This window comes from Thunnus maccoyii, chromosome 5, assembly GCF_910596095.1.
Source record: "Thunnus maccoyii chromosome 5, fThuMac1.1, whole genome shotgun sequence".
Taxonomy (NCBI): Eukaryota; Metazoa; Chordata; class Actinopteri; order Scombriformes; family Scombridae; genus Thunnus; species Thunnus maccoyii.
In genome coordinates this window covers 24,072,768-24,092,342 of record NC_056537.1, presented here as the reverse complement: position 1 = coordinate 24,092,342, position 19,575 = coordinate 24,072,768, and the positions used below count along the sequence as shown (strand labels likewise).

At 39.6% G+C, this 19,575-nt stretch overlaps 1 protein-coding gene across 1 annotated transcript in view; it reads left to right on the top strand.

Annotated features, from left to right (window-relative positions):
• abcc8 (ATP-binding cassette, sub-family C (CFTR/MRP), member 8) overlaps positions 1-19,575 on the top strand; it is a 62,823-nt gene that overhangs the window by 36,963 nt on the left and 6,285 nt on the right. The window contains exons 18-32 of the mRNA XM_042411404.1: positions 1,766-1,798; positions 4,584-4,622; positions 4,970-5,068; positions 8,048-8,132; positions 8,479-8,559; positions 9,285-9,422; positions 9,662-9,787; positions 10,023-10,116; positions 13,088-13,335; positions 15,712-15,878; positions 16,314-16,541; positions 17,512-17,604; positions 17,874-17,976; positions 18,373-18,486; positions 19,294-19,414. Of these exons, the coding sequence (XP_042267338.1) occupies positions 1,766-1,798; positions 4,584-4,622; positions 4,970-5,068; positions 8,048-8,132; positions 8,479-8,559; positions 9,285-9,422; positions 9,662-9,787; positions 10,023-10,116; positions 13,088-13,335; positions 15,712-15,878; positions 16,314-16,541; positions 17,512-17,604; positions 17,874-17,976; positions 18,373-18,486; positions 19,294-19,414 (1,769 nt within the window). The remainder of the gene's footprint in view (positions 1-1,765; positions 1,799-4,583; positions 4,623-4,969; positions 5,069-8,047; positions 8,133-8,478; positions 8,560-9,284; positions 9,423-9,661; positions 9,788-10,022; positions 10,117-13,087; positions 13,336-15,711; positions 15,879-16,313; positions 16,542-17,511; positions 17,605-17,873; positions 17,977-18,372; positions 18,487-19,293; positions 19,415-19,575) is intronic.

Below are 19,575 nucleotides of genomic sequence, written 5' to 3'. Positions count from 1 at the left end.
AAGAACAATAAAAGAGAATAAAATGTTAATAAGAAGGCATTTTCAGTCTGAGGGCAGACAGTGTGTCATTATCAGGCGTGGTCATCACAATGTACACGCATCATTACTCTCCGTCATCATTAGTGAGACTTTAAGTTTAATGATGGGCGTTTAAGTTTATTAAAGACAGTTACAAACTGTGAGAAGGCTTTGATGATTAGACTTTCTCATGAATTCCATCTAAAATAACACTGAGTCCTTAAAGTTGTTGATTGGCGTGAAGAGGAAATAGCCCTCAGTGGTCCAGTCGGAGATGAAAGCTGTGAGTCATCACCTCCTGGCAGCAGGATGAAGACAATCAGCTGTCCGTTCAGGCTTCAATGTCTTTCAAGTGTCATTAGGAGATCAGCTCCGATGAGATAATCTTTTGATGGGGTGTTTTCACTGTTTGTTGTTAGAAATTGTTCAGTTTAACCCTCATAATTGACATGTGATAATGTTTGTTTTACATGTTGTGTGAAATGCCTTTAACACAGATGTAAGCTGTGACATAAGAACTTTATGTACTATGTTAGAAGCATATGTAATATGCTCTTGCCATTTTTTCCTCCCGTCACCTTTTTATAAACTTTTTCAAACTTAATGCTTGAATTCATTCTAATAATAATCAGAAAGGTTGACCATCTTCACCTTCCTTTGAGCAAAACCAGACATGTCCAGTCTTCACTGAAATATAGTGATACACAGATATGGACACATTTAATCAATGAAATGTAATTATTTAATATTGTTTAATTTTCTCTTTCTTTTTTTATAAGATCATTGTCAGCTGATCGGTGCTCTTGTTTTCCTTTTTTATTGTTATTTTAATAGATTGTTATTTTACCACTAACTAACAAATTTATATTGTTAGTATTATTAGCCTGTTTTGTAATTTGCCACCCAAAAAGTAAATTTTTTCGATTTAACAAAAAATGAATATTTATCATAAATATGTGGCATTTCTGTTGTAAATACAAACATGTAAAGTGTGTTTAGCAGCCAGCTCAAAATACATTTTGTTTGTTTATTCTCAAACTCTCTGTTGCTGGTATCTATGCATCTTAAATTCAGCTTTACACCTCCTGAATAGAGTTGCTGTCACTGTTCATTTCTACTTCTTGTTCTTATTTTACACAGCCAGTAACAGCGGTGTTTACATGTATGTGTGTGTGGCATGTCAGAACTTCTTAAATGTCAGTCAGTCAGTTCCTAACAGCTGTGCTCTCTGCTGTAACGGCTGCCATCTGAAAGCTACTGCAGCAAAACTGGTGTAAATCAGCCCTCGCTCTCTGGTTGTGCTCAGACGTGATAGGAGTCACCTTCGCAGGACGAATGTGAGAGGTGTCAACTTGTCAAACCTAAAAATACACCGCTGCCTCTACTGAGCATGTGCAAAGCCACGAACAGCCAATCAGATCTTAATGATTTTTGGGTTTAGGATGTGTATGTATATGTGTATGTGTGTGTATGTATGCATGTATCTATGTGTGTGTGTGTGTACACTTTGAGGCATTAAATCAGTCTCAAAAAACTTTATTTATGTTTATATTATACTTTATGTGTTTTCAGGTCTTTACAATTTAAATAACCAGATTTCAAAAATGTCTCTCGTCCTCTGGGGGTTTTCGCTGTATTTTTTTAATAACCTTTAATGAATTGCATTAATCCTGCAAATGAAACAATCAATCACAGGTTTCTTACAGTAGGAACACCTCCACTAATATTTGCCCTCTATTTTTTACAGCCTGCCTACCCTGGAGTCTGAGGGAGATGAAAGGTAAGTATTGCAAGAAAACAATTGCAACCTCCAGAGGAGAAAAATCTATAAATATTTCCAGATTGGATCACAGGAACAGTTTCAAACCACAAATACTGTGTACTGTGCACTATTTTTGCTGAGGAAAGATATTTGACTCTTTTTTCTCAGTGCTGTTGAAACAATAGTGGATATCATAAACCCCCATTATAAATAAAGCCACGCTGACAGGTCATAATTGTCACTGGTTTAGCGTACACAAATAGTGGTGTTATTCCAGCACACTGTGGATCATGGTTTCTATTTGTAACTCAGCTGGCTTTGTCATTCACTATCTATCACTCTGGAAATACACACACACATACATACATATATATATATATATATATATATATATATATATATATATATATATATATATATATACACACACACACACACACATATACACAATAATCCACGTGGCCCTGTTGTTGGCAACAGTACATCCGACTATTTGACAGCTGGTCTCTTGCCACTGGCTGATGTCCCTGTTCCTGTCTAGCCAGTCATTGACAGAACTTTTCTTGGCTCTGTGTGTCTATAAATATCATAATGTTAACGGGTTTGAGTGTTTTTGCAGATACAAGAAATGTCTGCTCAATAACACATGTATGACACACTGCAGTCGATACAAAACACCAGGTTTTTAACACATACTAAGAGAAGCAACCACATTACACCAACCCTTGCTGTCCGTCATTGGTTACCTGTGAGTTTTAGAATTGATTTTAAGATTTTGCTGCTGGTTTTTAAAGTCTTGAATGGTCAGGCTCCTGCCTATACCAGCAGGGCCCTGCTAATGGTAAAATCTGGACTTGTCACTAAAGGGGACTGGGTCTTCACTGTTCGGGTCTCTCAGCTGTGGAACTCCCTGCTGGGAGATCTCAGGCAGGCAGCCTCAGTGTCATCTTTTACATCTCTTCTTAAAACTCACTTTTATCTTATGGCTTTTTTCTTAACTGATGGTATTTGTTGTAAATATTTATCTTGTTTATATTTTATGTTTGGATCTTATTTACTTGTATTAGGTGCTATAGAAATAGAGTTATTATTATTATATGTTCGTTTTTACGGTCTAGTTGAGAAAATGAACAATGTGCATTGTGAACAAAATACTAAAACTCACTGCTCTACTACGTAATGTCCATTTAAGAAGCATTTATTTAAAATGTTTTCCAAAGTACATCACCCCACTAATAATGTCATGTTACTTATCAGAGCCATTTCAGGGCTCAGATTTTTATATAAAATAGCACTGTTCACATATTAATCTCATCAGGGTTGGTTTTATTTCATAGAACAATAAATAAATAACATGCAAAAACAACCTGATTCACAATGTAAAGAACAACACAGTAAGAGTTATTTCTACAGGAAATGGGAAGACAAAAATCCCAAATCAAAACAATAAATGACATAAAACACAACCATGTTATTTATAAAACTGAAGTATGACAGAGGATAAAAACAATAAAAGCAAACATAATGTACAGTATTTCTCTAACAGTCTTGGCCACATAGCATTGAAGCCCACTCTCCAAACTGATGTTGATCATCACTCACAATAAATTATTTAATTATTCAACTACATCAACATTACTGTAATCTAGAAACAAATCCTCAGCTCATGAGGATTTTTTTCTGGTGACTTGAGTATTTACAGATCTAGTAATTCTGCATCGAGGTGTCTTAATGTTAATTTTTTTTTTTTAGCTCACCATGTCTCTTTGCCCTGCATCTGTCATTGGTGGGAAACACCTTCAGTCAAGATCAGGGATAGACAGGAAGGAAGGATGCCACATGGTGCAAGTGTCACCTGAGTAACCTTAGTCTCCCCTCAGGCTGAAATGGGTTTGCTCTAAACTTTATCAGCCAATAAAGATGGAGATGGAAAGAATCAACTCAACATCGTGAACCTTTCATATATATATATATACATATATACATATACACATATACATACATACATACATACATACATACATACATATATATATATATATATATATATATATATATATATATATATTTTTTTTTTTTTTTTTTTTTTTTCATTTTTTTTTTTTCATTGCACTTCCAGATGGCCTCAGCAGTCCATTTAATTATTTACTACATAGTTTAAGCACCAGCACCTCACTATAAAACAGAAATTCAGATCTGTTTTTCCCTACATTTGATAAGTCTGCAAGTTTCTCCAACATTTTGATGCTAGAGATACAGTATATAAAACATTTTTAGAAAGTTTAGTGTGTGTGCAGGTATGTGGCAACATCCCTTCTTTTCTCATTCCAAACAGCCTGCCTGCCTGTACAGTTCACAGTGAGAGACATACACTAAATGAACAAGATACCAGCGAACAGCAACAAACATCTCAACAGCCTCAGACCCTGTGTTGACGTACTAATCTCAGCCTGAGGAATCAGATCCTCTGAGAACTGAATGCGTCAGTGTCCAGAACAGTTGATGCTTATTTCCATATCAGCAAATTACAGGAAGAAAAACTGGGGTGGGGTGGGGGCGATATTTTTAGGCAGGATAAGATCACAGCTAATGATAGACTGGTTCATGTAGGGCAGTGGTTGGCCTGTTTGTGTTTGGGTTTCTGAGCAGTGACGTGGTTGCCATAGTGAGGGGAGAGTATTAGGGTTAGTGTGTGTATGTTTGTTTTCTGTTAATTATTACAGGAACAAGGTGGAGTTGGTGATTGTCAGATAGACAGTATTGCTTATCTAATGTTTTGGTGTGTTTGATATTTTCTCTGCAGTCCCACGGACAGAGATGCAGCGAGTGACGGAGATATCAGGTGAGCTCTCAAAACAGCATGCCATTCACCTGGTGGTCTCCATGGAAACGAATCACCATTATCGGCAGATCGGCAGAGCAGAACGACAGAGAGCAAGACATTTCCTCAGCTCACATATTAGCCCCCGACCCTCAGCTGCATATTGGCTTACTTACTTACTACACCTGGACCAGTTCTTTATGGACTGGAGTTATTTTTATGCATCATCAGCTTCAGAGGCTGAAGAGTCACTGTGGTCCAGAGGTTGAACCTTAACCCACATGTGTGAAACAATAACAACTTGCAACATACAAAGAACATTATTGTGTTTGTTTGACACTTCTGCTTGCATTTTCCACCTCTGGTAGGAAGAGAGGCGCTGTGGCCTACGCTTCCCAGAAGCCCTGGCTGTTGAACGCCACCGTGGTGGAGAACATCACATTTGAGATGCCCATGATCAAACCAAGGTAAGCTCATGTACCTGCTCTGAGTGGTTTAAAAAACTGATAGTATGACGTTCACATCTGTTTAGGTTGAAACCCTGCTGCACTTCTCCATGGGTGCCAGTGTTGGGTAGGTCAATGAGAGTGTGCTGCAAGTAGTGGAAACCGATGTGACGTAACCAGAGATAGTTCTTTAATGGGTTTCTTTGGAATCGTATGTCTTTATTAGCGGGTTGACAGTAGAGAGATGAGCATGAATGATGAAAATGGAAATTAGATGAGAGACAAGGGGCTTAACGTGTAACACAGGTCCTTGACCTACTCGGTCTGGTGACGCTGAGATTTATAGTCGTGGCCACCAGGGTCTCCCAACCAGAAATACTTTTAATTCATCATGCACACACAAAAATGAGCAAAGTGCTTAGAGCACATAAACATTGTAGCTAAGTTTAATCAATGCTGAATTAAGAGCTGCTTACAGACACCTTTTCTTAAAGGGTTCATGCTTTTTGTGATTTTCTGTCATTTATATACTGTTATGGTGTCAGATGTCTACGTTAAACATAGTCAAAGGTCCAAAACTTGAGGTGAACATAAAAATGCTCCCTGAAGTCAAAAGGCCAGGCCTCAGCCTGCTCGGTCGCTCTGTCTACAAAGTTACCTCTACTTCCTCCTCGTGATGATGTCAGATTGTTCACATATGCCAAAACAGAATACAGCATGAGCAGATCAAACTGAACAGACCAGAACAAAGGATCCAACAAAGACTGAACAGAAGACTAGGACTTAAAAACTAATTGAACTAATGAGGAGATGAGGTGCACGTGGGGAGATGGGTGGAGAAGCTCAGGAGGGAGCCCAGTGTAAGGTGACGAAACACAGGGAGCAAGGCAGGGCTGATGAAACTGATACAGGGAAGGTGTGAAGGGAAGAGCAGGCTGGAGAAAAACACTGAGAGCAGGGCAGGGCTAACAGGCTTGATGCAAGGCAGGTGTGGAGGAAAAACAAGCTGGGGAGGAGTGCAGGTACACAGATGAAGCAGACTGAAATAAAAACAAAGACAGACTAACTAATAAAGGCAACTTAATATCATGCCAGATAGTCTTTTAGAGTAAAAACTCAAATCAGCCTTCTCCACCATAGTCCAGTCTTAATATAACAGGGAGAGAGTCTGAGTTCTCTGCTGGATCGGAGGAAAATAGCAACCAAGGGACAGAGTCATACTGTGACACACTGCTGAAAGTCTGCCGAGCAGCCAGGCAGCTTCCAGCAGCTAATCAATCAGAACAGAGTGGGCTCATTAGGAGTTGGGGCTTAAAAAGACAGGAGCTAAAACGGGCTGTTTCAGACAGAGGCTGAACTGAGGAGCTGCGTAAAGAGCCAGTATAAGATAAATAAAGAGTCTTTCAAACTGTGAATCATACAAAGATATTCCAGTAGAGCTCCAGAATGTAAATATGGACCTGGAAGTGTGCACGATACGTCCCCTTTAATTGTTTTCTCTCTCAGTGGTCTTTCTGTAAACTGTCAACTGTGTGTAGCAGGTGATTGATTGGTCAAAGATGTATTCTGACCAAGTTGTTTTCAATAAACTTTTTAGATGTCTCTGGGTTTCTAGGTATGTAGATGTTTACAACACAGACAGAAAAAAATCAGACTGCTCACTTGTATTAGTAACCAGTATGTATGAGCTGCAGTGTGTACATTAATTATTGAAGTGTATTGAACTCAGTACCACAGTAAAATTAGTTGAATGTTCTCTTTTAGTAATATAACAGAATAATCAACGTGTTGTCAGCTGCGAAGCCAGAACAGAGACAATTACCTTCTTTCTCCCTGAGGCCACTGGGTTAAATTGGACGTGTTGATGTCTAATTAAGTCAGCAGTTTGAGTCCAGTAAAAGGAGCCAGTTTGTGACTTTTCAAATAATCGGTTTTGACACTGAGACATCTTGAGCCAGGATTTGTCTCTTCTCTGAATGTGTGCAGTTTCCTCCGTGTAGTGTCTCTGTGCAATGCGTTTACAGCTTCAGTCACTCGTGACACAACAACATGCTGGTTTCATCTCCTAGGGCACAATCAAAACACACACACATATTGTCTTTTACTGACATACACTCAAACACAATTACACACAGTCATTATTCTCCTCGCAACAAATGGTCTCTCTGAAAGGTCAGTTGCTTGCATTTATGGTAACGATCAAGCACTCTCTGAGTCTAATGGACTGTTGTGCTTTGTTGCTGTGGAGATGTTCTATAAAATAAAGATTTGCCCACACTGTGCGGCTGTCCTTTCTCAGGTTTATAATGCAAATGGGTTCACAGGGCTGCAGCCTTAGGTGTTTTCAAACACTAAGAGCCCACAGCCATACTGCTGGCTCTGTCAGGCTATAATGCTCATTATGAATAAAACCAAACTTTCATACCAATCCAGCTGATACTTGATGAGTTATTTCACCAGAAGAAAAGTCAGGGGATCACAAGTCAGTGGGCTTCATCTTCTGGGAACCATAAATCTCTGCAGAAAAAAATCATATCAATCCATCCCATAACTGTTGAGATTTCATGGACCAAAGTGTCAAAAAAAATGCTGTGTGTCTGTTGTACCTGTCCGTGTTGGTCGCTGTGTCAGTTATTAGCTTGTGTGAGCACATTTGCAAAGCTAAAAGTGAGACAGAATGGGAAAGATGTCAGTTCATGGCACACTGGTGTTTTAGCTGCTTTAAAGCAGATGATGAATATTTACTCTGATCTGATGCACTGTGGTACAAATTATACCAGCAGCCATGTTTAGATGTTGCATTTTCCTGTGTAATAATATTCATAAAAAACCTCTTTTCATTTTCAGTCCTCATGGTTGTGCTCAGAGACTTTTATGGGTCTACTGCAAACATATCAGCCAATCGATGCTCAGAACCTTGAGCGTACAATTACAGAAAATTTAAGATGATGGATCAGTCAAATTAATTTAGTTTTCTGTCTCTTGTTTTGTGCCCGCCAGATACAAAGCTGTCATTGAGGCCTGCTCGCTTCAGCCTGACATCGACATCCTTCCACAGGGGGACCAGACAGAGATCGGTGAGCGGGTCAGTATCACAGTACAGTTTAGGATTTTCCTTGAATTCCTCTGTGGCCCTTTTATTTTTTCCAATTTGACCATAGCTAGTACTGTGGCTCACCGTATTGCAGGATCATTTGTCATTGTTACTGGGCAGTGAGGATTTGATGTGTGTGTGTGTGCGTGTGTGTGTTCAGCCAGAGCACTGTCATGTTGGATTTCTTCATGCACCAGTAATGCAGGAAATAAACCGTGGTCTCCTTTGTTACTCTGAGGGCGGGTGCCACACACAATTATGGATATACTGATGTTAGTCATTCATCTTTGTAGTGGGAGCTTGTAGTAATGTTTTCTTTACACCCCGTCTGGTGCAGGGCATCATCCTCTCAGGTGGACAGAAACAGCGTATCAGTGTGGCCAGAGCCTTGTACCAGCAGACCAGCGTGGTCTTTCTGGTGAGTCTGTGCACGGACATCTTTGATCAAAAGAATGACTTTAGTGAGTGGATTGCACATTTAGTTATCTGTATCAGTATTCACAGTGAAGCTGTGCAACTGACGCTTCGGCTGAAGACGCAAATGTGATTCTATTTCTGATGCCTTCCTACGTGTCAAAAATAGCAACATGCTTTCTTAAGCTCAACTGCAGGGCTGAGGAGCTAAATGCAACTTTATACTTTATAATAATGTTATACATGTTTTGGAAATTTTGGAGGGAAGTGAAAGATGAAGTGGTCAATTTGAATGGTTTTGATTTAGAGTGATCACCCTTTAGATGCCATTCAGCAGCTGAAATACAAAAATACAAAACATAATGCAAAACTGACAGGATTATTGCTATATATATACAGAGAAAGACTATCCTTAAATGTTGGATTTCTAAAGAGTGGAAGATCAGTATGAGGAGGTCTTCAAAAATATTACATTTGGAGAAATTGACGCACAATTTGCATGACGATATCAAGTAATTCATGAAGATTAAGAGATCATTAGATTATTAGGGTGAAAACTGTGATTCTGTATGTATTTTTGTCTGAATGGACAGACTTGAATCAAAGCCTCAATGAAAAATAGATATACATATGTTTAATAATCTTTAACTCATACTTGTTTTTTGTATTCTTGTCTCCTCCCCTTACACTTTTAAAAAAACATTAAAGTCTGTTCATATCTTTTTTTAGGATGACCCATTCTCTGCCTTAGACATCCACCTGAGTGACCACCTGATGCAGGACGGCATCCTCAAGCTCCTGAGAGAGGAGAAGAGGACGGTGGTGTTGGTCACACACAAACTTCAGTACCTACCACACGCAGACTGGGTACGACCAGCTGAATAAACTGTAGAGTTACACACCTTTTAACTCTTTAACAGTCAAAGTAATTGTCCATTTGTAAAGCTGTTATATTCTTTACGATATAAACACTTTCTTGTCTCATCTGGGATGCAGTTTATCTCAGGAGGATCCCAGAGCACATAAAGATTGATTTCCATTCTCTCCTAATACAAAAGATTGCATTTGTTCCTTTTCTTTGTGTCTGTGTTTATGTTTGTTATCAGATTATTGCTATGAAGGACGGCACCATCCAGACTGAAGGGACTCTGAAGGACATCTCGAACTCTGAGCCTGAGCTGTTTGAACAGTGGAAAACCCTGATGCACAGAGAGGACCAGGAGTTTGAGAAGGTGATTCATGACTGAACACTCAAATTGCTGATTAATCCTTAATGACTTCAAATCAGCTTTTAATAGCCTTTGCTTTTGGTAATTTAAGACCTTTTTATTCAGTACCTGCGCAAACTATCTAGTGCTGCCTGGAATTAAAGTTTGATTGCCTGGGTTTTTGCGTAATATGGCAACAGATTGTAGTCTTTAGTGTCCTGGTGAGAATAAAATGTTTTTTTCATCATCTCTCTTCCAGGAGGCGGTGGCCAGTATGACAGATCTGGAGAGGAAAAACCTGCGGAGGGCCATGTACTCCAGAGAGGCCGTCAGGACCGAAGAGGATGAAGAAGGTGAGATGTCACACGACCGTCGCCATGACAACTGGAAAACAGCAGCTTGATTACATTTGGAGATGATTGGGAATAATGCAGTCAGCGCTTCACTGATTTCAGCCTGATTAAAATGTGTTTGTGTGTGTATACTGGTAATGATAAAGGTGGAGTATCATTTCCCCTTTCCTGTTGTGTTTATTTGCTGAGGAACAGCCCCTGTTATAATAAGGGCCCTATTTTCATGGTGATGAAACGACCAGCGCAGCCTGGTTTGGTTTTTATAAGGATGAGTGGAGTTTCATGTTTTATTTTTGAAATGTGTTACTGTGCAATCGCTGCTGTCACATCAATTATGATATGACATGAGCATTTACAACGTGACTGAAATTGTGTCGGATTGATGTGATCACATAAATGATTTGAATGACTACAAATTCCCTGCATTTCATTCTTATCCCTTGTGCTTTTATATAATTCAAACATTGCATCGGTGGTAAAAACTCCAGACCTTGCTCTTCTCCCTGGTGTTCTGTGTCTTGGCTTCTCTCAGCAACCAGATATGACACAGCACTTCTCTCTTCCAGCCTCCTGTTGTGAGATACTCAATCTGACCCTTTCTCTGTGTGTGTCTTTGCTGTGAAACGTGCGACTGTAGTGGAAGGTGTTAAGGTGCAGTGGCTGTACTCTTTATCTGTGTTCTGTGTTGTCTCCCGTGTGCTGGTGGCACCCCTGAGTGGACTTGTGCGATGGCTCCAGCACCAGGTTTTACCCTCATGTTCGATCGAGCAGGTGTGGCCAGAAAGCATGAAAGCAAAACAGAAAAGCAAATAACATCTGTGGCATTGTGACGCTGCAAGCAAATCGCAGCTGTGTCAGCTTCTCCCACCATCTTAGAGTCTCATCATCCATGTAGTATTTTCTTTCTCTCGCTTTTTCCCCCCAAACATTTCTCACTCTTGCTTTTTAAAACGTGCCAGCATGATGGAAGATGATGGTAGCTGTAGTCTGTTCAGCCCTGCCAGTCATTCTGTCCCTGTCTTTTCTTCCTCAACTCTCCCGCTCCCTCTCTGCCTCCAGCTTGTCTGAGCCTCACACATGCAGCCTCATGCTCCAAAGCTTTCTGCATGATGTGCTGTGATATATTTACATCAGGGGTGGGGAGGTCGTTAAAATTAGCTCCTCACCCCCAGTCAGTGTGTCATGACTGCCCCTGAAAAACACTGCATTCATGGGAATGAGCATCTGCCTGGTGTCATAGAGCATGAATGAATATGGATACTGAAGCCTGTAGCATACTCTGTCTCTCTCTGGTTTCTCCTCTTTGTTGGCCCTTTTATTCTCTTCTCTCTTGCCCTTTGCTTGCACTTGTCCTTGTTTTGTCCTGTGTCTCCATACAGACACAGGAAGGAACAGTCTGACAAATGTCAGAGAAGGACAGAGAGAGAAAATGATTAAATATCTAGAAAGGAGGAGGAACATCAGAAATGTCAGAGAGCAGAATGTCAGAGTCGCAGCAGAGGAGAGAGCACTTAAATTGATTATCAGGGGTCCAAGCAGCAAAGCTGCTGGAACCCTATTGTATCTGCCAGGATTATTATTATTATTATTTTTATTTTATTTTTTCTTCTCGTTCTTGTTCCATAAAAGTACCTGGGTGTCAGAAACCATAACAGCAACATTTCCCAAAATTGGCAGATAGGTTGGAAATCTCAAACACTACTCAGACAAAAAAAGAAAAAAATTGGCAAGATGGTGGCGCTATAAAAACGAACTTTATGTTTTTACCTATAACTTTTGAACCATAAGTCTCACAGATGAGTCGTAAAAAGTACATTTTTGGATTTTTGATATTCTATATCATTTTGAAATCATATATTTTTAAACCTGTGTCTTTAAGTTCAATTTCATATGAATGTTCATAAATCAAAATTGGCTTAAGCTATTGTAACCACACTTGGTCTATGTATTCGGATGCTAGGTCAGAGCTTCGCTACACAGTCCTGTGATATTCTGTCACTAGGGGGGCGCCACAAATTTGAAAAGTTTATATCTGGTAATTGTCTGCATGGATTTGTACAAAATTTGGTTTGCATGATCTAGGGTGATGACTCAGTCGATGCATAAAATTTGGTAATGATCAATTAAAGTGGGTGTGGCTTATTACAACAAATATAAATTTCTAGACATTCCACATTCCAAACTTCAAAAAATCAAAATAAATCACCCGTACGTCCTACAGAGCTGAAATTTTTTCAGCACATCCACTGAATTGTGACAAAAGTTTGCCTTGCTGCAACCAGAAGTCTATATTTATATGTCACTCTATATTTTTCAAAATATGCTAAATCAATCAACATCTATATCTCCACAAACCTTCATTCATATGCTATCAAAATTGAAACAGACATTCTCTAGATGGTAGATATCAAGTTTTTAAATGGTGTTCAGATCAGTCGAATGGTGAGTCTACAATGATATTCAATATCTTGCTGTAATTTGTACTGTATGCACAACATTTTCTATTTCATCAAATTTTTAAACAAATTTCACTGAAATATTTGACAATACACCCGAAACCAGCAGAATGATTTTGACTGTTGTAAGCGTTTTAAGTAGGCAAAAGTTTTGCACATATGATGTCATTGCCTCAAGTTGTGAGAAGGGCTGTAGAAAGCCATCCACCAGTGGTGCGATCACTAAGTCACCTTCTGCAAAGGTAAAGGGTTTGAATCCCCAGGTGGCCAATTCACACTTGCCAACCATGTGGTAATTTATGCATGTGGCATGTTTTCAAATTCTTCTAAAGGTTATATTAAATTGAAAGCTGTCCTTTGTGCTTGGACCCCGTTCATTGGCGCTTGTGACTGTATTTTAGGTTTATTTATTACCTCCTAAATAATCAAAAAGTCATCCTGGTCAAATTTCAGATTTGGCCAAAAAATAAACCAAGCCTCTTAAACGTTTTAACTTGTCTCCGTTTTGGCTTCAGAGGAATCTGTGGAGAGCGACGATGACGACAATCTATCGCAGGTGATGCGCCAGCGAGCCACCATCCCCTGGCGTTCCTGTGGCACCTACCTGTCCTCTGCCGGGCTGCTCCTCCTCACCATGCTCCTTATATCACAGCTCCTCAAACACTCCCTCATGGTCGCCATAGACTACTGGCTGGCTCACTGGACGTCACACGTCATCACTGCCAAGATAGAGGCCACAGCTAGCAACTGTACGCTTGTTCAGGTGAGAGGCTGAAAGGATGAGATGGCCAAAAAATATCTTTTTCTGCATTGACCATCAGTTTTTAGAGTCATAAAGTTTTTCTGCTTGAATGTCACTGCCTTTAAGGGGGAGTAAATCACAAACAGATGCTGAGCTGAATATGTATTTAGAATCAAGTTGAAATGATTAGTTGATCAATCTGTTTGTTGATCAACACCGAAATAATTGGCAACTGCTGGTCTGAGTAGAAAACTGTAACTAACTATGTTTTTTTTTGAAGAGCAGGCCAAAGTGAAATTACATAACAATTTTCTCACTAATTCTCCTGTGAATCTCAGTTAAGCAGAGCTGACCTAAAACACAAACACAGACACTGCCAGCTCCAGATGAAGCTCTCTGTAACACACCCTGAAGCAACTGCATCTCAGCCTCATCTGCATATTAGAGCCACAGAAATTCGCTGGTGGAGCTTCGGTGTCAGAATGGAAAAATAAATGTATGAAATAATGTTTGAGTAAGAGTACGTATGAGGCCTGAAATGATGATTCATTCAGTCTGGTCTAACAGATCTTATAAATGAATGAACTCTGAGGCGTTTAAGTCCATGAGTGAAAAACATCACAACGTGTAAAACATGTGAGTGTGAAAGAGAGGCCATTTGTCATCTACTTTATACTTCTTTAACCTTTGTTTGGCTTTCAGCATGTTTTTTTTTGGCGGCCTCCTCCCAAATATAGCTTCTGCTGGCACACACACCCACACAAACTGCATTGTGGGCTGCGTTGTTCACATATTGGGACCAACCATCTGTTGGCAGATTATCATGTTCCAGGTCCATTGAAGCAGCTCTGTTATCAATAGGTGTGTGTGTGTGTGTGTGTGTGTGTGTGTGTGTGTGTGTCCTGTGGACTGAAATGCCAGGTGACATTTCACACGGTCATGAGGCTAAAGACAGAGTCAGCTGGGGTTTGAGGACAGCCGTTTAAAAGGCATTGCTGTCGTCTCATCCTCACTTCTGTCACACACATGAATGTGCAGTCAAGTGCAGATAAATTGTCACTTAAATGCCGAGCACATGTTGTTTGGCTGAGCTTCAGTGTGTCTTTGCCAAGTGTATCTAATCTATGCTCTGTCGTGGACTTATCCACGTGGGGACACTCTGAAGTCCTGTTCAGCTATCAAACACAAACTCTGGCACCTGACTGCCACTTCACATAGCTGCCAGGATGCTGTCCAACAGCCCGGACAGCAGTTTAGAAACTAAATGTTACTGTCAAGGCTCTTACAAGTGACAGATAATCTTTCTGTCTTTTCTGTCCATCTTCAAACGATGGCTATGAAAGAATGAAAAGGATTACACTAACGGAAATTCTTGATGTTTCTACTATCAAGGATTAGTGTGATGGGCAGCTGGAGTCTTTTTCTTTTCTTTTAATTGAAATTCTGTTTGTTTCTCTTATTTTTTTGCCAGTTTAGTTATAAATGGTTAATTCTTTTATGTGTCTGTCTGAAATTAAACAGTCCATGTATTAAAAGACCAGTGAGCCATTTAAAGGAATGATAGCAGGTTTCAGTATTGCATTGTGAATATTGTTGTGAGGTGACTCTTTTATTCACATTTAGATCATTGATTGTGGCTTTTGTGTGTGGATCTCAATTTAATGAGAAATACAACCTCTCCTCATTTCATGGAAGAATAATTTAAACTAGCTAAGTTACTGAAGTTGTTGTCTAACATTTTTATAAATATGAACAATATTATTATTATATTATATTATAAAAATGTTTGTAACATCCCATGGTATGATATCACAAGTTTAAACTGTACTGCTAGAATTCATAAAATTGTATCACTGATTATGTAATTCACTTCAAAAATACATTTTGAATTGATTTATTTTCCATAATAATCCATAATTTATAATCCAAACTGAATTATAACTAAAGTCTGATCAAATGCGAATAAGTGAAAACATTAACATATCTTGTCATACAGTATGAGTCACATTTCAAATGGCATCATAGAAAAGGAAGGAGGAACGTAGGAAGAAAGATAATTCGTTGCTCCTAGGAAATGGAGTGAGACAAAATGTGATCAGAAAAAATAATTAAAAGAAAATTGACAAGTTTGAAACAGTCAATCAAAGTGCAGAGTGAAGAGGATATTAAATTAAGTAGAAAATAGAGAAGGTCAGGACAGGACACTGCAGCAACTCCAAGCTTCTTTTTCTTGTTGTCAGCTCAGCTTTGAAAGCTTCACTGGCTCAGAGTTTAATTATGCTTATAATTGCTGTACAAGCAAACTGACTGGCAGGAACGCCCCAGTCTCTTTAAAACACAAACGCACCCACACACAGAGTTGCAGTCTTTAATAACTCTGTCTATCTCTCGCTGTAGGACTGCGGCTTCAGTCACTCGTGGTATCTGACGGTGTTCAGCGTGCTGTGCTGCCTGGGCATCGTCCTCTGTCTGGTCACCTCTGTGGCTGTGGAGTGGACCGGCCTCAGCGTGGCCAAGGAGCTCCACCACAACCTGCTCAACAAGATCATACTGGCCCCCATGCGGTACGACGCTCGTTGTGTGTGCTGCAGCTCTGCCTCATGATGTGTGAAAGGGACAGACAGAGAGAGATACTGTGTGTGTGTGTATGGGCCCTAAAACGCATCATTTAAAAGCGGATATACGCTTAAAAGCACCTTTTCTCGCCCCATTACTCTTAGCACCATCTGCTTTCCTCACACAAAACCCAGGAGACACACTCACATAGAGAAAGACGCATAACACACCTGCATGTAGTGAATATACACTCACATACACAGCTGAATAAACTGTTTTTCACATGAAAGACTTTAAAGTGAACCAGCTGTTGAATATTATTATCACGTTATGGAAATCTCTAAAAACTAATGTCAACGTTCATTTGTTTTATATTATGTTTTAGGAATATTCTAGTGAAATAAAGCAGTTGAAATATTACTAATATTACTTCATCTTTCCAGGCTGTTTGAGACGACTCCGCTCGGCACCATCCTCAACAGGTTCTCCACTGACACAAACACAATCGACCAGCACATCCCGACCACGCTGGAGTGCCTCTCCCGCTCCACCCTGCTGTGCGTATCTGCCCTGGGTGTCATTTCCTACGTGACCCCCGTGTTTCTCATCGCCCTGCTGCCGCTGGCCGTCGCCTGCTATTTCATCCAGAAATACTTTCGGGTGGCTTCCAGGTGAGTCTGACGGTGGATGTCACAGATGTGAAGGTTTTCATCATCGCGTGTTGCAGTCATTTCATATACTTGGTGTTGTTACTGAATGTTTTACCAACCAAAGGAGGAGTTTATATTCTACAGTTACACAAAATTACACAGGAAAGGTTTTTAAAGGCTGATACATATATTATTTAAATTCATTTAAATGTGACATTTTGGATGTTTTTCCACTGAAATGATCTTCCTGGGAGCATTTAGATTATTATGTAACTAAATTTAATTTAATTAAACTATAATTGAACGGTTAAATTTTGAAAAATGTGGAACATGAAATAGTAATAATCCAAATAAATAATTTTTAGATTTTGGCTTGGTGAAAAAGTCTTTGGGGGGTTTGGTTGTGCTGGACTAATTTGGACTCATGACTTCAGTATTTATAAAATGCTGGTTACATCCCTGCCTGCAATAATTGTTTCTTCCTAATCTCTTGAGGTTTGAACTTGTTTATGAATGAAATTTTATTTTCCTCAGTGGGATGTGAGATCGTCCGCTTGTCCCTGTTTTCATCACTTCTCCAGTGCTTGCTGCCCAAAATGCATAAACCCACAGTTTTGTTCATCAGTACACAACTTACTATAGGACACATTTCACAGCAAAGCTTCATCAGATCTATGCTTATTAATTTATGTTGTGACGTGCAAATTACAAACAATTTATCATCTGTCATTATTTTATAATGTAGCTCTTTTCCCAGTTTTAGCCGCTCTGAAAAACACTGGTAGATGGGGGAAACTTTCAGTAAATAAATTCAATAGATTTTTTTCAAATAAAAGCAAGACAGCTCATGCATCAGTGGCTCAATGCAGCTTTACATAATAGAAAAAAAGGTTATACAAGTCTTTTGTGTGACACAAACTAAATTAGAGCCAAAATTGTTCACATTTTTCTGATATTTCCTTCTCTGCTGCTTCCTCTGTCTTCTGGTCAGGGACCTGCAGCAGCTGGAGGACAGCACCCAACTCCCCCTCCTCTCCCACTTCTCTGAGACAGTGGAAGGTCTCACGACTATAAGGGCCCTAAGGTAACACGTTCTCTGGCTCTTCACATCCTCAGAGTGTCTCAGTGGTTGAAACATCATGATTATTATATAAGAGGGAAATAAAATCTATTTCACTTACTGTAATATTCAACAAATAAATCCTTAAGTTTAATCCTTCTAAATACATCCTAATCTCCCAATAAGCTTTCCTCATAATTGGCTCATGTTGGACACGTACTGTTGGTATAAAATGCAATCGGTTCTCAGAGAATAGAAAGTGTAATAATAGTAGATTTTCTTTCCTCTGGCAGATATGAGCCCAGATTCAGACAGAGGTTACTGCAGTTCACTGATGCCAACAACATCGCCTCTCTCTTCCTCACAGCAGCCAATCGTTGGCTGGAAGTCCGCATGGTAATGATCCGTTTACTGTTCAGCTCTTTTAGCTTCTGATCAATCCCGCTTTTTTTTTAAATTTTTTTTTTAGACAGCAGTCATCGTGTAACTGCTCCCTCTGTTGGGATGATGAAAAGCTGAATTTCCTGTCCTCTTAGTAACACAGCGTGCCTTCCTGTAATGTTTTATGTACCGGGATGCATGATGCTCACAGATCATTTGGTTTCTGCTGTGTCACAGTGAAGATAACCTTGAGACATTTATAGGTGAACGTTCACAGATGCTTGTTGCTGACTTGTCATTGTGTGTTGTCAATAAACATATCTGTAATAACAGATCTCTTTTTATTTTATTAACGATCTCAATATGTTCAGTGATGCATTATCTTCTTGCTGTCATGTTGACTCTCTTCAGGAGTATATCGGAGCCTGTGTGGTGTTGGTAGCCGCTGTAGCCTCCATCACAAACTCCCTCTATTACCAGCTGTCGACCGGTCTTGTGGGGTTAGGTCTGACGTACGCACTCATGGTGAGGATCTGTGTATGTGTGTGTTTGTGGGGGGTTTTCATTGCTTTTTTACCTGTCATTTAAAGGACCATACAGTATTCGGTACATCTACAGAGTTTACTAAACACAACATCTGACATGAACGCAATACAAAATAGTTCATTAACCACTCAAACACATCTATGATACACTAACTGGATAAATTAATTATAAAAAAATAAACAGGACTAAAGAGTCGGGTTTAAATAACTTTCTGGAGTGTCTCGGGGCTCTCATGGATTTTTACAAGTACTCTTTGCTTGCTTACTTAGAAAGAATTTGGTGAATAATCAACAGCTCACTGGCATTTTCCTCCTTTTTTGCTCTTCATTTTCCATAACTGGAAGATTTTCTGAGCTGTGCTTGTCACAAGAAGACCTTGTTTACTGTAAGGTATTGTAAACACAGTAATTTTTGATGTTAATTTCTATGTGTAGAGACATTAAGTAAAATCAAAGTGGAAACCAGTTTAAACCGATGTGGTTCTCGTACATCATCTGGGTATTTACTAATGAAACTTATTTTAAAAAATTAAAGCAGTGAACTTAAACTATCTGGACGCATTTTCCAACACCTCTTGTTCCAAAGTTCATGCTGTTTGCAAAAAATGTTTCTTTTTTACTGGATGCAATTTTAAAGTTGAGCAGAGACATTGCCGCATTGACTCATTACCCTCCTTCTAACACACTGTGTGTTTGCCTGTGGTGACATTTTCCCAACTCGTCTCTACTCCCCCCTCTTCCTCCTCGTCCTCTTCCTCCTCCTCATCCTCCTCACCTCGTGTATCAGGTATCCAACTACATGAACTGGATGGTGCGTAATCTGGCGGACATGGAAGTACAGCTCGGCTCAGTCAAGAGGATTAACGGCCTCCTCAAAACCGAACCAGAGAATTACGAGGGTCTGCTCAGTGAGTGAAGCAACACAGTTAAAATAAACCTTCTTTCACTAATTCCTCATGTGCACAAAGAAATCACATCAGGTTGTAATTTCTTCCTCATTCATGATGACTTTTGAAGTGGTCCCACGTTTTCTCTACATTCATCATTGTCAGCTCAAGTAGGGGTATCA